Source organism: Mobula hypostoma, chromosome 6 (genome assembly GCF_963921235.1).
Source record: "Mobula hypostoma chromosome 6, sMobHyp1.1, whole genome shotgun sequence".
Classification (NCBI taxonomy): domain Eukaryota; kingdom Metazoa; phylum Chordata; class Chondrichthyes; order Myliobatiformes; family Myliobatidae; genus Mobula; species Mobula hypostoma.
The window spans coordinates 38,011,907-38,029,233 of NC_086102.1; the positions used below are offsets into that span (position 1 = coordinate 38,011,907).

General features: G+C 42.7%; 1 protein-coding gene across 1 annotated transcript in view; it reads right to left on the reverse strand.

The window, feature by feature from the left end:
- LOC134347943 (suppressor of tumorigenicity 14 protein homolog) overlaps positions 1–17,327 on the reverse strand; it is a 114,577-nt gene that overhangs the window by 18,525 nt on the left and 78,725 nt on the right. The window contains exons 8-9 of the mRNA XM_063050609.1: positions 14,515–14,648; positions 3,651–3,748 (exon numbers count right to left, since the gene is read on the reverse strand). Coding sequence (XP_062906679.1) covers positions 3,651–3,748; positions 14,515–14,648 — 232 coding nt within the window. The remainder of the gene's footprint in view (positions 1–3,650; positions 3,749–14,514; positions 14,649–17,327) is intronic.

Sequence of the window (17,327 nt, forward strand, 5' to 3'; positions counted from 1 at the left end):
AATGGGAATCGGATGTGGAATTAAAATGTGCGGCCACTGGAAGATCCTTCTTTCTCTGGCGGACAGAGCGTAGGTGCTCAGCAAAACGATCTCCCGTTGGAGAACACTCAGGTTGGAGGAGAAATTCCGGCTGAGTAGCCGCCAACCTGATGGCATGAACATTGACTTCTCTAACTTCCGCTAATGCCCCACCTCCCCCTCGTACCCCATCCGTTATTTATTTATATACACACATTCTTTCTCTCTCTCTCCTTTTTCTCCCTCTGTCCCTCTGACTATACCCCTTGCCCATCCTCTGGGTTTTTCCCCCCCCTCCCCCCTTTCCTTCTCCCTGGGCCTCCTGTCCCATGATCCTCTTATATCCCCTTTTGCCAATCACCTGTCCAGCTCTTGGCTCCATCCCTCCCCCTCCTGTCTTCTCCTATCATTTTGGATCTACCCCTCCCCCTCCCACTTTCAAATCTCTTACTAACTCTTCCTTCAGTTAGTCCTGACGAAGGGTCTCGGACCGAAACGTCGACTGTACCTCTTCCTAGAGATGCTGCCTGGCCTGCTGCGTTCACCAGCAACTTTGATGTGTGTTGCTTGAATTTCCAGCATCTGCAGATTTCCTCGTGTTTGCGAGATGGAAAGTAAGTACATGACTCCTACAATTGGCTAGAAAAATGATTCAGGCTGCTTTCAGTGGAGTGCATAACATAATTGCAATGGCCCAGAAATAAATCAGTCAGTTATAAAGGGTAGAAAAAATAAACACTCGACGATCACTGTCATCGCTATTTCTGTAGTTCTTTACCAATTGTTCAGGCATTCACCTACCCCTCACCCTATTTCCTAATTAAACAAACGGAGCACAGTATCTACGACCATAGCACTAAAACATAAAATACAGCAGATACTGGAATCCAGAGCAACAAACAGAATATCGGAGGAAGTAAGAGGTTCAGGCAGCATCTGTGGAATGAAATGGACAGTTGATATTTTGGGTTGAGACCCCTCAAAACCATTCATCTGAACACAGATGAAGGGTCTTTACCCAAGATGCAAACTGTCCATTTCCCTCCAGAGATGCTGAGTTGCTCCAGCATCTTACTTGTTTCATCATAAAGAGCAATGCAAAATCTCTGCCATTTCTTCAGTCTCCTTTGCTGCGTCCCAACATTTACAGCCAACATTTTTCTTTCATCCAACATCAAAAAAAATCAGATTTGAGAACATAATGTTTTAAAGAAGTAATAGTTCATCTTGGACTGAGCATACATTTCTTACATGGGAAAATCAGAGTCGGGTTTAATATGTTGTGAAATTTGTTAAATTAGCAGCAGCAGTATATTGCAATACATGGTAATTATAGAAATAAATAAAAGAATAAATAAATTGTGGTAAGTATATATGTGTACGTTAAATAGTTAAATTAAAAACATCAAGTACACGTTAAACAAACACACACACACAGGCATCTTCACTCTGTGGGCCACTTCTTCAGAACGAAGACCATCATCCTGGACCTCGAGGGATAGCCACGATGATGAAATTAAAAATACCAGTGCAAAACAGAAATAATTAAAAAAAGAAGTGAGGTAGTGAAATCAGATGGCAGAGAGGAAATGGCTGTTCGTGAATCGCTGAGTGTGTGCCTTCAGGTTTCTGTACCTCCTTCCTGACGGTAACAATGAGAAGGGGGCACGTCCTGGGTGATGGGGGTCGCTAATGATGGATGCCACCCTTCTGAGGCACCGCTCCTTGAAGATGTCTTGGGTACTACGGAGACGGGTACCCATAATGGAGCTGACTAAATTTACAACTTCCTGTAGCTTCCTGCGATCCTGTTCCAGAGCTGTTCCCCATATCACAGAGTGGTGCAGCCAGTCAGAATGCTCTCCATGGTACCTCTGTGGAAGTATTCGAGTGTTTTAGGTGACAAACCAAATCTCCTCAAACTCCTAATGAAATATAGTTGCTGTCGTGCCTTCTTTATAGCTGCATCGATATGTTGGGATCAGGTTAGATCCTCAGAGATGTTAACACCCAGGAACTTGAAGTTATTCACTCTCTCCACTTTGATCCCGCCATGAGGATTGGTTTGTGTTCCCTCGTCCTACCTTTCTGAGGTCCACAATCTGCTCTTTGGTCTTACTGACATTGAGTGCAAGGTTGTTGCTATGATACCACTCAACTAGCTAGTATAACTCACCCCTGTAGGCCCGCTCCTCTCCACCAACAATGGTTGTATCATCAGCAAATTTATAGATGGCATTTGAGCTATACCTAGACACACAGTCATGGGTATAGAGAGAGTAGAGCAGTGAGCTAAGCACACACCCTTGAGGTGCACCGGTGTAAACCATCAGCGAGGAGGCTATGTTATTACTAATCCACACAGATTATGACCTTCTGGTTAGGAAGTTGAGGATCCAATTGCAGAGGGAAGTGCAGAGGCCCAGGTTCTGTAGTTTATCGATATGGACTGTAGGAATAGTAGTGTTAAAAGCTGAGTATAGTCACCAAACAGCACCTTGACATAGGTGTTGGTATTTTCCAGGTGATCTAGGGCTGTGTGTAGAGCCATTGAGATTGCATTTGCTGTATACCTATTGTGGCGATAGGCAAATTGCAGTGGGTCCAGATCCTTGCCAAGGCAGGAGTTGAATCTGGCCATGACCAAACTCTCAAAGCATTTCATCACTGCAGTGCTATTGGACGATAGTCATTAAAGCAGCTCACACCACTCTTGGGCACTGGTATAATTGTTGCTCTTTTGAAGCAGGTGGGAACGTCTGACCGTAGCAGTAAAGGACTGAAAATGTCTTTGAATACACCCTCTAACTGCTTGGCACAAGTTTTCAGAGCAGTACCAGGTACTCCATTGGGGCCTGCTGCCTTGCGAGGGTTCACGCTCCTGAAAGACAGTCTGACGTCAGTCTCCAAGACAGAGATCACAGGGCCACTAGGTGCAGCAGGGATCTTCACAGCTGTAGTTATATTCTCCTTCCAAAGTGGCATACAAGGTATTAAGCTTGTCTGGTAGTGAAGCATCGCTGCCATTCATGATGTTTGGTTTTGCTTTGTAGGAAGTAATGGCCTGCAAATCCTGTCAGAGTTGACGTGCATCCGATGTTGACTCCAACCTTGCTCGGAATTTTTTCTTCGCTCTTGAAATAGCCCTCCACAAGTCATACATGGTTTTCTTATACAGACCTGGGTCACCAGACTTAAATGCCACAGATCTAGCCCTCAGCAGGCTACGAACCTCCTGGTTCATCCACACCTTTCAGTTTGGGAATGTGCAGTAAGCTTTCATAGGCACACACTCCACACGGGTTTTAACGAAGTCGGTAACAACTGTGGCATACTCATCCAGACTCGAAGATGAAACTCTGAATACAGTCCAGTCCACCGATTCAAAGCAGGAAAAGATTACAGTTAGTAATTTTAGGACATATGTATGGAAAAGAGAGGTCAATTTTTTTCCAAATTTCAGTAGATGAGAGTTTACTTTATCTGAAATCATATGATAATTCACCACTTTGCCATGTTTTCTTTTTTCCCATGATCGATGCTATCAACTCGATGCCTTATTTCACTGAAGGAATTAGAGTCTCCTATTAGGAACTGCATTTTATTTTATAAAGAGTGACTTCACAAGTTACCTTTAATTTCCAAGTACAATCGATGGCTTTCTCCCGGTTATTAGAATAGCTGGGTGACCTGAAGCTTCCATTTGTTCCACCAAGAACACCACCACACTCTGCAAAAAGAAGGGAAGCACATTAGCGTCTGCCCAAATGTCACGAGGCAGAACCTCTCTGAAAGAGCATGACTTAAATCAATTACAGCCTAGGCTAGTGGCACACAAAGGTTTGTAGTTCACCTCCACAGGGAAGGTGAACTCTGATCAATTTGTAGCAGTGGGTCGGTGACCAGCAGACTGGCTGATAGGTTGCTGTCACCAGATCCATTTTGGAAGGAGCAAATGATAACACATTTTAAGCTGGAGTGAGTCCTGATGAAGGTTCTTGGCACTAAATGTCACCTGTTTATTTTCCTCCATCGATGCTGCCTGCTGAGTTCATCCAGCATCTTGTTTGTATCACTCTGGATTTCCAGCATCTGCATAATCTCTGGACTTTAATCTATAATGGCCTTCATCGTCATGGCACGTGCAGAGTGTGTCTGATTTTGAGCTTAAAACTTCATTTAAACATGTCACAGAGATAAATAAGTTTTCTCTCTTCATCAGAGCTGCCTCAGATACAATAGATTCCTGACTGGGGCTGGTGGAGGTTGACTCAAAAATTCAACATTTCTTTTGCACCCATAGATATTGCTTGACCTGTTGGGTTCCTCTACCAGATTGCTTTCTCAGATACCACTCTTCTGTGACATTTGGATACACCCACAGGCTGTAGAACATTCCATTTCCTGGCCTCCTTCAGTTTGTCAAAGGTTACAGGGACAAGGCAGATGAATGGGGTTGAGAGGGAAGTAAATTATCAGTGTCCGAATGGTGGAGCAGGCTCGATGGGCCAAAGGCCTAACTATGTTTTATGTCTTATAGTCTCTTGCAATCTGTTACAGATTCTTGCTGCTTTCCTTTCTGTTTCCCTCCTCTTCATCTGTGGGTCTCAAGGACAAACCCGGCATCACATTTGGAAAACAAGAGAGAGCAAATTCTGTGAAACAGTCGCTAATCTCTACGATATCATTTTACTAAAGTATCTCACAAATGTTTGTGAAAAAAAATGAAGGCTTGTTGAAGAAGCAATGTAGGAATTAAAATCAGTGACTAGGGTTCTTCATACTTTTTGTAAATCCATCTGTCTGACTGTTCTGTCTATGATTTGCTACACAGGGCTACAAGTCCGTGTGTGGACTACGTCAACTTGCTGCTTGCTTTTATATCAGCACCGTGTATAAATATTACCGGTTAAATATCAGAGCTAGGTTCAAAGCACTACATTAATCAAGTGATACAAAGTAAAAAGGGAGAGATTGGACTTACACATTAAATTTGCAGCACATTGCTGAAGAACCAGCTCCACTGGTCACAAATCTGGATTACTTCTCCACAGGGTCCTTTCATGCAGATTTATGGTCACAGACTCTAAGTGATACAGTTCCATGTCTCATTTCCTAAAATTAATTGTTTGCTCTCACATTATCTCAGGCTTCAATAGCGCACCCAATTCACCAGGCCTATCAAGTGGTGGGTTAGCTGATGGCAGAAAAGGGGCCCCTTATCGACTACCCCATGACCTCACCAAGTTCTGAGGCTGAGAAGCGAAGTGGTGTAAGAAGACCCATGCTACAACAGCAAGCCTGCTTCAATAAATCACTAAAACAAGAAATCTTCTCCCTGGATTTCAAGAGGAATCAACTGAGCTGGATAAGTCAGATAGATTCTGTGCTTATGAGCTAACATTGGATAGGGTATAGACTGGATATTCTGCGGTAAATGACTCACCATCTTCTATTAGCAACATGTCAGGGGTGTACAGGGACACTCTTCCCTGCTAATGCTTAATATCCAACAATGCTTATGAACCTCAGTGCTATCAAACACAAACTAGTTCACATGACTAGCACCCATCTACCACCCTGAATAATCATGCTTAGGGAGTCATCTGACATCATGTAATAATGCCGGCATATTGTAGCTTCCTCCAGTACTCAATCCATTGACTTCAGCAGAATTATTTTTAAAAGTTACCCTCTCTGAAAAGTATGCCAAGCTTGAATTGGGAGAAAATGACAATGGAAGAAAGGTTAATGGAGATTACAAAATTCTTTGGAGTGCAGCAGTACTTTGTCATCGTAGAGTCATAAAGTTATAGAGCACTACAGCACAGAAACAGGCCCTTCAGCCCATCTCATCCATACCAGTCTGGCCTTCTGTCTGATTCTATTATCTACACCTGGACCACTTCTCTCATCCATGTACCTATCCAAACTTTTCTTAAATAGAACTGCACGGCACTGACCTTTTAGCTTATTCCAAGATCATTTTAATCCTTCTTTCCCACATAGACCTCTTTCTTTCTTTCAACTATATGCTTATCTAAGAGTTTCTTAAATATCCCTAATGTATCCGCCTCTACCATCACCCTGGCAGTGTGTTCCATGCACCTACCATACTTTGTGTAAAATAAAATACCTCTGATATTCCCCTTATACTTTCCTCAAATCACCCTAAAGTCAGTGGTATTGGCCATTTCCACCACGGGAAAAGTCTCTGTCAATTCTAAAATGCCACTTATCTTGTACACCTATATTAAGTCACCTCTTCTCCTCCTTTGCTCCAACAAGAAAAGTCCCAGCTTGCTCAACCTGTCCTCAGCAGACATACACTCTAATCCAGACAGTATCCTGATAAATCTCCTCTACACCCTCTCTCAAGCTTCCACAACCTTCCTCGAAAAAGACAAACAGAACTCTTAACAACATACATCAAAGTTGCTGGTGAACGCAGCAGGCCAAGCAGCATCTATAGGAAGAGGCGCAGTAGACGTTTCAGGCCGAGACCCTTCGTCAGGACTAACTGAAGGAAGAGTGAGTAAGGGATTTGAAAGCTGGAGGGGGAGGGGGAGATGCAAAATGATAGGAGAAGACAGGAGGGGGAGGGATAGAGCCGAGAGCTGGACAGGTGATAGGCAAAAGGGGATACATCCCCTTTTGCCTATCACCTGTCCAGCTCTCGGCTCTATCCCTCCCCCTCCTGTCTTCTCCTATCATTTTGCATCTCCCCCTCCCCCTCCAGCTTTCAAATCCCTTACTCACTCTTCCTTCAGTTAGTCCTGACGAAGGGTCTCGGCCTGAAACGTCGACTGTACCGCTTCCTAGAGATGCTGCCTGGCCTGCTGCGTTCACCAGCAACTTTGATGTATGTTGCTTGAATTTCCAGCATCTGCAGAATTCCTGTTGTTTGCGTTTAAAAACAGAACTCTTAAACGTTATAACTGAACCTGGGTGTACCACTTCCACTGGCAGCTCAGTCCATGCTTGCACCACTCTCCAAGTGAAGAAGTACACCCTCAGATTCCCCTTAAAATTATCACCTTTCACCTCTAGTTCTAGTCTCACGCAACCTGAAGGGAAAACACCTACAACTCTCATAATTTTGTACACCTCTAAAAGATCTCCTATTATTCTTCTGTGCACCAGTGAATAAAGTTCTAATGTATTCAACCTTTCCCTATAACATAGATCTTCAAATGCAGCAATATCTTTGTAAATTTTCTCTGCACTTTTTAAGCTTACCTGTACCTTTCCTGTAGGTAAGTGACCAGAACTGCACACAATACTCCAAATTAGAACTCACCAATCTTTTATACAACTCCCTCATTACATCCCAACTCCAGTACTCAATACCCTGACTTATGAAATTCAGTGTGTCAAATGCTCTCTTTACCATCCTATCTACCAGTGCTGCCACTTTCAATGAATTATGGATCTCTATTTTCTTTGTTCTACAGCACACCATTCAATCTGTAAGTCCTACCCTGGTTTGTCCTCCCAAAGTGCAACACCTCACACTTGTCTGCATTAAGTTCCATCTGCCATTGTTCAGCCCATTTTCCCAGCTGGTCCAAATCACCTTGCAAGCTTTCATAGCCTCCCTCACTGTCCACTGCACTTCCGATCCTGGAGTCATCTGCAAATTTGCTGATCCAGTACACCACCTTATCACTAAAACATTAATATAGATGACAAACAACAATGGACTCAGCACTGATCCCTGCAGCACAGGCCACCATTCAGAGACACTGCTATCTGCTATCACTCACTGGCTTCTCTTGCGAAGCCTGTGTTGATACAGTTGGCTACTTCATCCTGCCAAGCAATCTAACCTTCTAGACCTGCTTTCTGTGCAGGACTTTGTCAAAGGCCTTGGTAAAGTCCATGCAGACAGCCTCCACTATCTTTCCTTGATCAACCTTCCTGATAACCTCACGAAAAACTGTAAGATTGGTTAGATTTGACCTGCACACAGAATGCCATATTGACTATCCCTAAACAGATCCTGTCTATCTAAGTACTTTTATACACTCTCCCTAAGGCAGGGTATTAGCATGCAAGACAGTATTTAATAGAGAAGAAAGATGGTTTTACAGAAGTTGCAAACCATCCACATATCTAAGAGGGTGTGTGTATGAATGAAACCTTCTTCAAGTGACTAACTTGATGTGAGGTGACAGCTTCCTCTGCAAGTACGGCAGTGCTAAGGTGATGGGAATAATAACATGAAATAGCAATTGCTGATTAGTCAACAGGGCAGAGATACAAGGAGTTAAAGGAAGTATCAAGGTGAAGAGCAGTGGCTACAAAGGGCTGCAATCAGAGTATCAGGTATTGGAGAGGAATAGGCTTCATTACTTGGTAAAGAGAAGTGAGACAGTTTGTGATTTACCTCAGCAAGGGCTGTGAGGCTATTAAATTTATTCCTAAATTTCAGCCTTATACTTCAGATGTAGAGGAAAGGAAAAGATTATAAGGCTAATAGGAAGGAGCTTAAGAAGGAAATTAGGAGATCCAGAAGGGGCCATGAGAAGGCCATGGCAAGCAAGGATAAGACATCAAGGAATAGGACCTATCAAGGGTGACAGTGGGAAAGTGTGTATGGAACTGGAGGAAATAGCAGAGGTACTTAATGAATACTTTATTTCAGTATTCACTATGGAAAAGGATCTTGGTGACTGTAGTGCCGACTTGCAGCAGACTGAAAAGCTTGAGCATGTAGATATTAAGAAAGAGGATGTGCTGGAGCTTTTGGAAAGCCTCAAGTTGGATAAGTCACCGGGACTGGATGAGATGTACCCCAGGCTACTGTGGGAGGCGAGGGAGGAGATCTTTGCATCATCAATGGGGACAGGAGAGATTCCGGAGGATTGGAGGGTTGAGGATGTTGTTCCTTTATTCAAGAAAGGGAGTAGAGATAGCCCAGGAAATTACAGACCAGTGAGTCTTACCTCAGTGGTTGGTAAGTTGATGGAGAAGATCCTGAGAGGTAGGATTTATGAACGTTTGGAAAGGTATAATATGATTTGCAGTAGTCAGCATGGCTTGTCAAGGGCAGGTCATGCCTTACGAGCCTGATTGAATTTTTTGAGGATGTGACGAAACATATTGATGAAGGAAGAGCAGTAGATGTAGTGTATATGGATTTCAGCAAGGCATTTAATAAGGTACCCCATGCAAGGCTTATTGAGAAAGTAAGGAGGCATGGGATCCAAGGGGACATTGCTTTGTGGATCCAGAACTGGCTTGCATACAGAAGGCAAGGTTGTAGATGGGTCATATTCTACATGGAGGTCGGTCACCAGGGATCTGTTCTGGACCCTTACTGTTGTAATTTTTATAAATGACCTGGATGAGGAAGTGGAGGGGTGGGTTAGTAAGTTCGCTGATGACACAAAGGTTGGAGATGTTGTGGATAGTGTGGAGGGCTGTCAGAGGTTACAGAAGGACATTGATAGGATGCAAGACTGGGCTGAGAAGTGGCAGATGGAGTTCAACCCAGATAAGTGTGAAGTGGTTCATTTTTGTATGTCAAATATGATGGCAGAATATAACATTAATGATAAGACTCTTGGCAGTGTGGAGGATCAGAGGGATCTTGGGGTCTGAGTCCATAGGACACTCAAAGCAGCTGTGCAGGTTGACTCTGTGGTTAAGAAGGCATACGGTGTATTGGCCTTCATCAATCATGGAATTGAATTTAGGAGCTGACAGGTAATGTTGCAGCTATATAGGACCCTGGTCAGACCCCACTTGGAGTACTGTGCTCAGTTCTAGTCGCCTCACTACAGGAAGGATGTGAAAACTATAGAAAGGGTGCAGTGGAGATTTACAAGGATGTTGCCTGGATTGGGGAGCATGCCTTATGAAAACAGGTTGAGTGAGCTCAGCCTTTTCTCCTTGGAGCGACGGAGAATGAGAGGTGACCTGATAGAGGTGTATAAGATGATGAGAGGCATTGATCGTGTGAATAGTCAGAGGCTTTTTCCCAGGGCTGAAATGGTTGCCACAAGAGGACTCAGGTTTAAGGTGCTGGGGAGTAGGTACAGGGGAGATGTCAGGGGTAAGTTTTTTACTCAGAGAGTAGTGAGTGCGTGGAATGGGCTGAAGGTAATGGTGGTGGAGGCGGATACGATAGGGTCTTTCAAGAGACTTTTAGATAGGTACATGGAGCTTAGTAAAATAGAGGGCTATAGATAAGCCTAGTAATTTCTAAGGTGAAGACATGTTCGGCACAAATCTGTGGGCTGAAGGGCCTGTATTTTGCTGTAGGTTTTCTGTGTTTCTATGTTTTATTTCTGGCATTGACCCGTTTTGAATTCCCACCCATGTGTTGAGTCACCTGCTGAGAAATCTTTCTGAATAGCCAATGTGCCTCCCCATTCCTCACCCCCGCAGAAGTTCATATTTCCACATTTCCTTATGAAATGCAAGGAGAGTACGTTAGCCCAGCAAATCAGTGCCACTCTCAGAGCAATCCCATTGCCCTGTTAATTTACAGAACCAATTAACTTATCCTCGGGATGTGGAAGGGGGGGAGACCCCACATGTTCACAGGGAAAACATGCAAACCCCACTAGAAAATGCACCACTAGATCTCTGAGTCCAAAAATGAAGCCTGCCCCCTCAAAGGAAGCAAAGCAACCCACTGAACTATTTTAAAGAAGAGCAGGGGAATTATTGTCAGTTAGTTAACATCAGTAAAATTGAAGCTATCACTCTGCTAGGGGATTTCTCCCCTAATTGGCTCAGACACAATAGACAATAGACAATAGGTGCAGGAGTAGGCCATTCGGCCCTTCGAGCCAGCACCACCATTCACTGTGATCATGGCTGATCATCCACAATCAGTATCCAGTTCCTGCCTTATCCCCATAACCTTTGATTCCTTTAAGAGCTCTATCCATCTCTTTCTTGAAAGCATCCAGAGACTTGGCCTCCACTGCCTTCTGGGGCAGAGCATTCCACATATCCACCACTCTCTGGGTGAAAAAATTTTTCCTCAACTCCGTTCTAAATGGCCTACCCCTTATTCTTAAACTGTGGCCTCTGGTTCTGGACTCGTCCATCAGCAGGAACATGCTTCCTGCCTCCAGCGTGTCCAATCCTTTAATAATTTTATATGTTTCAATCAGATCCCCTCTCATCCTTCTAAATTCCAGTGTATACAAGCCCAGTCGCTCCAATCTTTCAACATATGACAGTCTCGCCATCCCAGCAATTAACCTTGTGAACCTACGCTGCACTCCCTCAATAGCAAGAATGTCCTTCCTCAAATTTGGAGACCAAAACTGCACACAATACTCTAGGTGTGGTCTCACCAGGATCCTGTACGGCTGCAGAAGGACCTCTTTGCTCCTATACTCAATTTCCCTTGTTATGATGGTCAGCATGCCATTAGCTTCATTCACTGCCTGCTGTACTTGTATGCTTGCTTTCAGTGACTGATGTACAAGAACACCTAGATCTTGTTGTACTTTCCCTTTTCCTAACTTGACTCCATTTAGATAATAACCTGCCTTCCTGTTCTTACCACCAAAGTGGATAACCTCACATTTATCCATATTAAACTGCATCTGCCATGCATCCGTCCACTCATCCAGCCTGTGCAAGTCATCCTGCATTCTCATAACATCCTCCTCACATTTCACACTGCCACCCAGCTTTGTGTCATCTGCAAATTTGCTAATGTTACTTTTAGTCCCTTCATCTAAATCATTAATGTGTATTGTAAACAGCTGCGGTCCCAGCACTGAACCCTGCGGTACCCCACTGGTTACCGCCTGCCATTCTGAAAGGGACCCGTTAATCGCTACTCTTTGTTTCCTATCAGCCGGCCAATTTTCAATCCATGTCAGTACTCTGCTCCCAATACCATGTGCCCTAATTTTGCCCACTAATCTCCTATGTGGGACTTTATCAAAGGCTTTCTGAAAGTCCAGGTACGCTACATCCACTGGCTCTCCCTTGTCCATTTTCATAGTTACATCCTCAAAAAATTCCAGAAGATTAGTCAAGCATGATTTCCCCTTCGTAAATCCATGCTGACTCGGACCTATCCTGTTACTGCTATCCAAATGTGTCGTAATTTCATCTTTCATAATTGACTCCAGCATCTTTCCCATCACTAACATTAGGCTAACCAGTCTATAATTCCCTGTTTTCTCTCCCCCTCCTTTCTTGAAAAGTGGGACAACATTAGCCACCCTCCAATCCAACTGATCCTGAATCTATAGAACATTGGAAAATGATTACCAATGCATCCACGATTTCTAAAGCCACCTCCTTAAGTACCCTGGGATGCAGACCATCAGGTCCCAGGGACTTATCAGCCTTCAGACCCAACAGTCTATCCAACACCATTTCCTGCCTAATATAAATTTCCTTCAGTTCATCCATACCTTAGGTCCTTTGGCCACTATTATATCTGGGACATTGTTTGTGTCTTCCCTAGTGAAGATAGATCCAAAGTACCTGTTCAACTCGTCTGCTATTTCCTTGTTCCCCATAATAAATTCACCCATTTCTGTCTTCAAGGGCCCAGTTTTGGTCTTAACTATTTTTTTTCCCTTTTCACATACCTAAAGAAGCTTTTACTATCCTCCTTTATATTCTTGGCTAGTTTACCTTCGTACCTCATTTTTTCTCTGTGTATTGCCTTTTTAGTTATCTTCTGTTGCTTTGCTATGTTATACTTCTCTTTTATTTTTATACTGTCTTTTACTTCCCTTGTCAGCCATGGCCTCCCCTTACTCCCCTTAGGATCTTTCTTACTCTTTGGAATGAACTGATCCTGCACCTTCTGCATTATTCCCAGAAATATCTGCCATTGTTGTTCCACTGTCATCCCTGCTAGGGTATTGTTCCATTGAACTGGCCAGCTCCTCCCTCATAGCTCCATAGTTCCCTTTGTTCAACTGTAATACTGACACTTCCAATTTTCCCTTCTCCCTCTCAATTTGTAGATTAAAACTTATCATATTATGGTTACTACCTCCTAATGGCTCCTTTATCTCGAGGTCCCTGATCAAATCTGGTTCATTGCACAACACTAAATCTAAAATTGCCTTCTCCCTGGTAGGCTCCAGTACAGGCTGTTCTAAGAATCCATCTCGGAGGGACTCTACAAACTCCCTTTCTTGGGGTCCAGTACCAACCTGATTCCTCCAGTCTACCTGCATGTTGAAATTCCCCATAACAACTGTAGCATTACCTTTGCGACATGCCAATTTTAACTCTTGATTCAACTTACACCCTACATCCAGACTACTGTTTGGGGGCTTGTAGATAACTCCCGTTAGGGTCTTTCTCAGTTCTATCCATACTGACTTTATGTCTCCTGATTCTATGCCCCCCTCGCAAGGGACTGAATATCATTCCTCACCAACAGAGCCACCCCACCCCCTCTGCCCATCAGTCTGTCCTTTTGACAGGACGTATACCCTTGAATATTCATTTCCCTGGCCCTGTCCACTTGAAGCCATGTCTCTGTTATTCCCACAACATCATACTTACCAATTTCCAACTGTGCCTCAAGCTCATCTACTTTGTTTCTTATACTTTGTGCATTCATATACAATACTTTTAATTCAATACTCCTCTCACCTTTCATACCAATTCCTATTTCACTTGGCCATACTGTACGATCCCTTCTTGAGCATTCTGCTCCGTTGATTCTGTTGTCCTTCTCAACTTTTCTTATTCTCACTTTCCCTTTAACTCCATCCTTTTATTTCCAGTTCATCCCCTTGCAAAAATTACCATCCCCCCACCCCCTGTCCTTCAAGCAAAGATTCAAGACTAAAATGTACTAAGCAGAAGAAAGGCAGATATTGAAACTCTGAGATCTGATGGATAGTCATTAATTCTGTTCACTCTCTTTCTCTTCCTGCAACTACCATGAGACACCTAATCCCCTGCTGTATAAACTGATTTTTCTAGCATCCTGTTGTTATTATGGACTGGTCGATGATTAAAACATTGCTGTTTGTGAAAAGTTTTTGTGTGCAACTTTGCAAGTGTATTTCACAAATACAGTAATGGCCCTACCTGAAAAGTACTTTTAAACTCAAAGCAAAATGTGTGTTGGAAGAACTTGGGGGTTAGGGGTTTGATATTTTACCTGCTGTGTCCAGGTGGTCAATCTGTTAGTTTTTGAGGGAGAGGTTGGGGGTGGGGGGGTTGGGGTTTATGAGTTTTACTTTTTTTTTGTGCAAGGGGTAGCCTCAACAACTTCCATGGTTTTTCTATATTTTATGGCTATCTGGATAAGATGAATCTCAGAGTTGTATTCTGCGTACGTTCTTGATAACAAAGTGCACCTTTGAACCTTTGAAAATGGGATTTCTTGCTTTGATGAAGTGTGTCTTATTGATGTAGATCTTCTTTATTTGTGTTTGAAGGAATTTTGTCTTTTGGAAATCTCCATGAGACCAACGGTATGAAGCACAAAAAAATGCATTTTTTTGTGGAAAGAAAGCAACCAGTTACTCTCCTTACCTGTCACTGGCACCTGAAGAAATGCAATTGAATATTGCGACAGATCGCATCCAGCTGTTGGGTTAATGGCCACCAGTAACGTACTCCAAGAAACAATGACCTCCGTGGTAAAGGGTTGACCAATTTGTTCAAACCTGCAATTCAAAATATGTATTTTAACAGTTAGTGTCAAAATTACTTCCTTTTCAAAAGCTCTTGGATTTGTTACATGATATTACAGAGGAAATTCCTGGTGCCTTGAATAAAAATCAAAGAAGTGTCTATTTCTTCAAATGACTCTTGGTGTTTTTCGAAGCAACAGAACTATTTCTGCACATTCTGTTAGAAATGGGATAATCACTATCGGTGACACAATAATGTAGGTGAGACCCACTACTGTTAAAGATGTGGCATCACGAGCAATATCGATAATCCAGCGGCTCTAATGTGATATTTCAGCAGTACATTAATAACTTACCCAAGTAGGCTTTAATAAATATTTACTACATCACCTTTTACTTGTAGTTTTACAGGCTGCATTAAATTAATGAATATTTAGTTTAGCAGAATAATGACATTAATAATACCAAGATGCCAACTGTCCTTATATTGATGGACAGTACACCTATCTGATCACAAACAAGAGAAAATCTGCAGATGCTGGAAATCCGAGCTACACCATGCTGTGTTCCTCCAGTATTTTGTGTGTGTTGCTCAGATTTCCAGCATCTGCAGGTTTTCTCTTGTTTGTGATGACACTTCACCCGTGAGTCTGTTGGGGTCATTTACTGTGTTCGGTGCTCTTGGTGAGGCCTCCTGTATATCGGTGAGACCCGACGGTCTGTCCACCAGAAAAAGCGGGATCTCCCAATGGCCACCCATTTTAATTCCACTTCCCATTCCAAATTGTCCATCCATGGCCTCCTCCACTATCATGATGAGGCCACACTTGGGCTGGAGGAACAACACCTTATGTTCTGTTTGGGTAGCCTCCAACCTGATGGCATGAACATCGATTTTTCAAACTTCCAGTAATGCCCCCCACCCCTTCTTCACCATTCCCCATCCCCTTTTCCCTCTCCCACCTTATCTCCTTGCCTGTCCATCGCCTCCCTCTGGTGCTCCTCCCCCCTTTTCTTTCTTCCATGGCCTTCTGTCTCTTTCTCCAATCAACTTCCCAGCTCTTTACCTCATCCCTCCTCCTTCAGGTTTCACCCATCACCTGGTGTTTCTCTCTCCCCTCCCCTCCCCCACCTTTAAAATCTATTCCCCAGCTTTTTCTCCAGTCCTGCCGAAGGGTTTTGGCCCAAAACATTGACTGTATTCTTTTCCTAGATGCTGCCTGGCCTGCTGAGTTCCTCCGGCATTTTGTGTGTAGCACACATATCTAGTTTCTTTATATAGATAGATAGATAGATAGATACTTTATTAATCCCAAAGGAAATTGCAGTGTCACAGTAACATTCCAAGTGCACAGATATACAAATATTAGAGGAGAAGTACGTAGGAATAAAAAAATAAATTACCTTAAAAATAAGATGTACAAGATTTACAAGTCAATGATTACAAGATTTCCAAGATTTCTAAGTTCACACTGATAAGATGCAAGTGCAAGAATTAATTGTAATATTATGCAGGAACAGGTACACATTTACACCATCCAGATAAGAAGTGATGGTAGTATTGCACAGGGTGTGGTAAACAGCTATACAGTACTAGTAAGGTAGCTAGTATAAATATTTAAAGAAACTCTGCAAGAATTATGTTGCAAAACTGGAATAAACCCAGATATCCCACTGTGAAGGAATGGACTGAGGAAATGATTAAGATTTCATCATATAAACACATGTTGGGAAGAATTAACAGTGAGGGAAAAGTGCAAGATGCATGGGATCAATTTTGGTTGTATGTTAATTTAAACTTAAATTAGAACTTCTTTCTGTCTCTAAATTTTATTTGTTTTCCTGTCATGGGATGGCTGTGTAAATATGCTGTACTGTATCTGCTCTGTGATATGCTGTGCTGCTTTGTAAAATAATCATAAATAATAATAAAAATTTGAATTTAAAAAAAGAAACTCTGAAGTTTACCTGGGAACTGCCCTTTTGCAAACACTGAGATATCAAACACTTCTTGAAAAGATGCATTCTATTATGAGGGATTTTCACCCCATAGATGAAAAGACGGAATTTTCTTAAGCATCTTGGTGCTATTTAGGGTGTCTTTCTAAATATTCAGTTTGGGTATTTGGTACCTAATATGCCATATACCAAATTTGGCCTAAAGTGCTTAGTAATAGTTCAATACTGCAGCTGTATTCCAATGTTCCCTGGGTTTTGGCAGTTTCATTCTGGACAACGGCATGAATTATGGACTTTGTTTCAAATAATATTATATAATCCCATTGTGCATTACCAGAAGAAAGCTGGAGTTAATTCTATCTTTGCCACTAGGCCAATAATCTGTTACAAGCAATTCAGTCAAGCATTGTAAAATCTGTTCTGGATTTACACCCCCACATACTAAAGCAATTGTAAGACCTCCCCTCTCATATAAACCCCTCATCTTTCTCCCTACCATCTCCCTTAGCCAATCCTCCTCCAGAGCCAACCACTGGAAGCAAATGACGTGGATATTCCTTCTGAACACAGTGAAAGAGTTGGCAAAGGCCTTTGCATTGCAGTGCAAGTAAAAACTTTAAATGTTCCAACAGAATTGTTAAAACAGCATTTCTTTTTGCACTACTGTACTTTGCCCCATTCTGTTCTGGTGTTTGTTGCAGTATTTATTGCTGTATTTATTATTTTGATATGAACTGTTAACTCTGTGAGCTT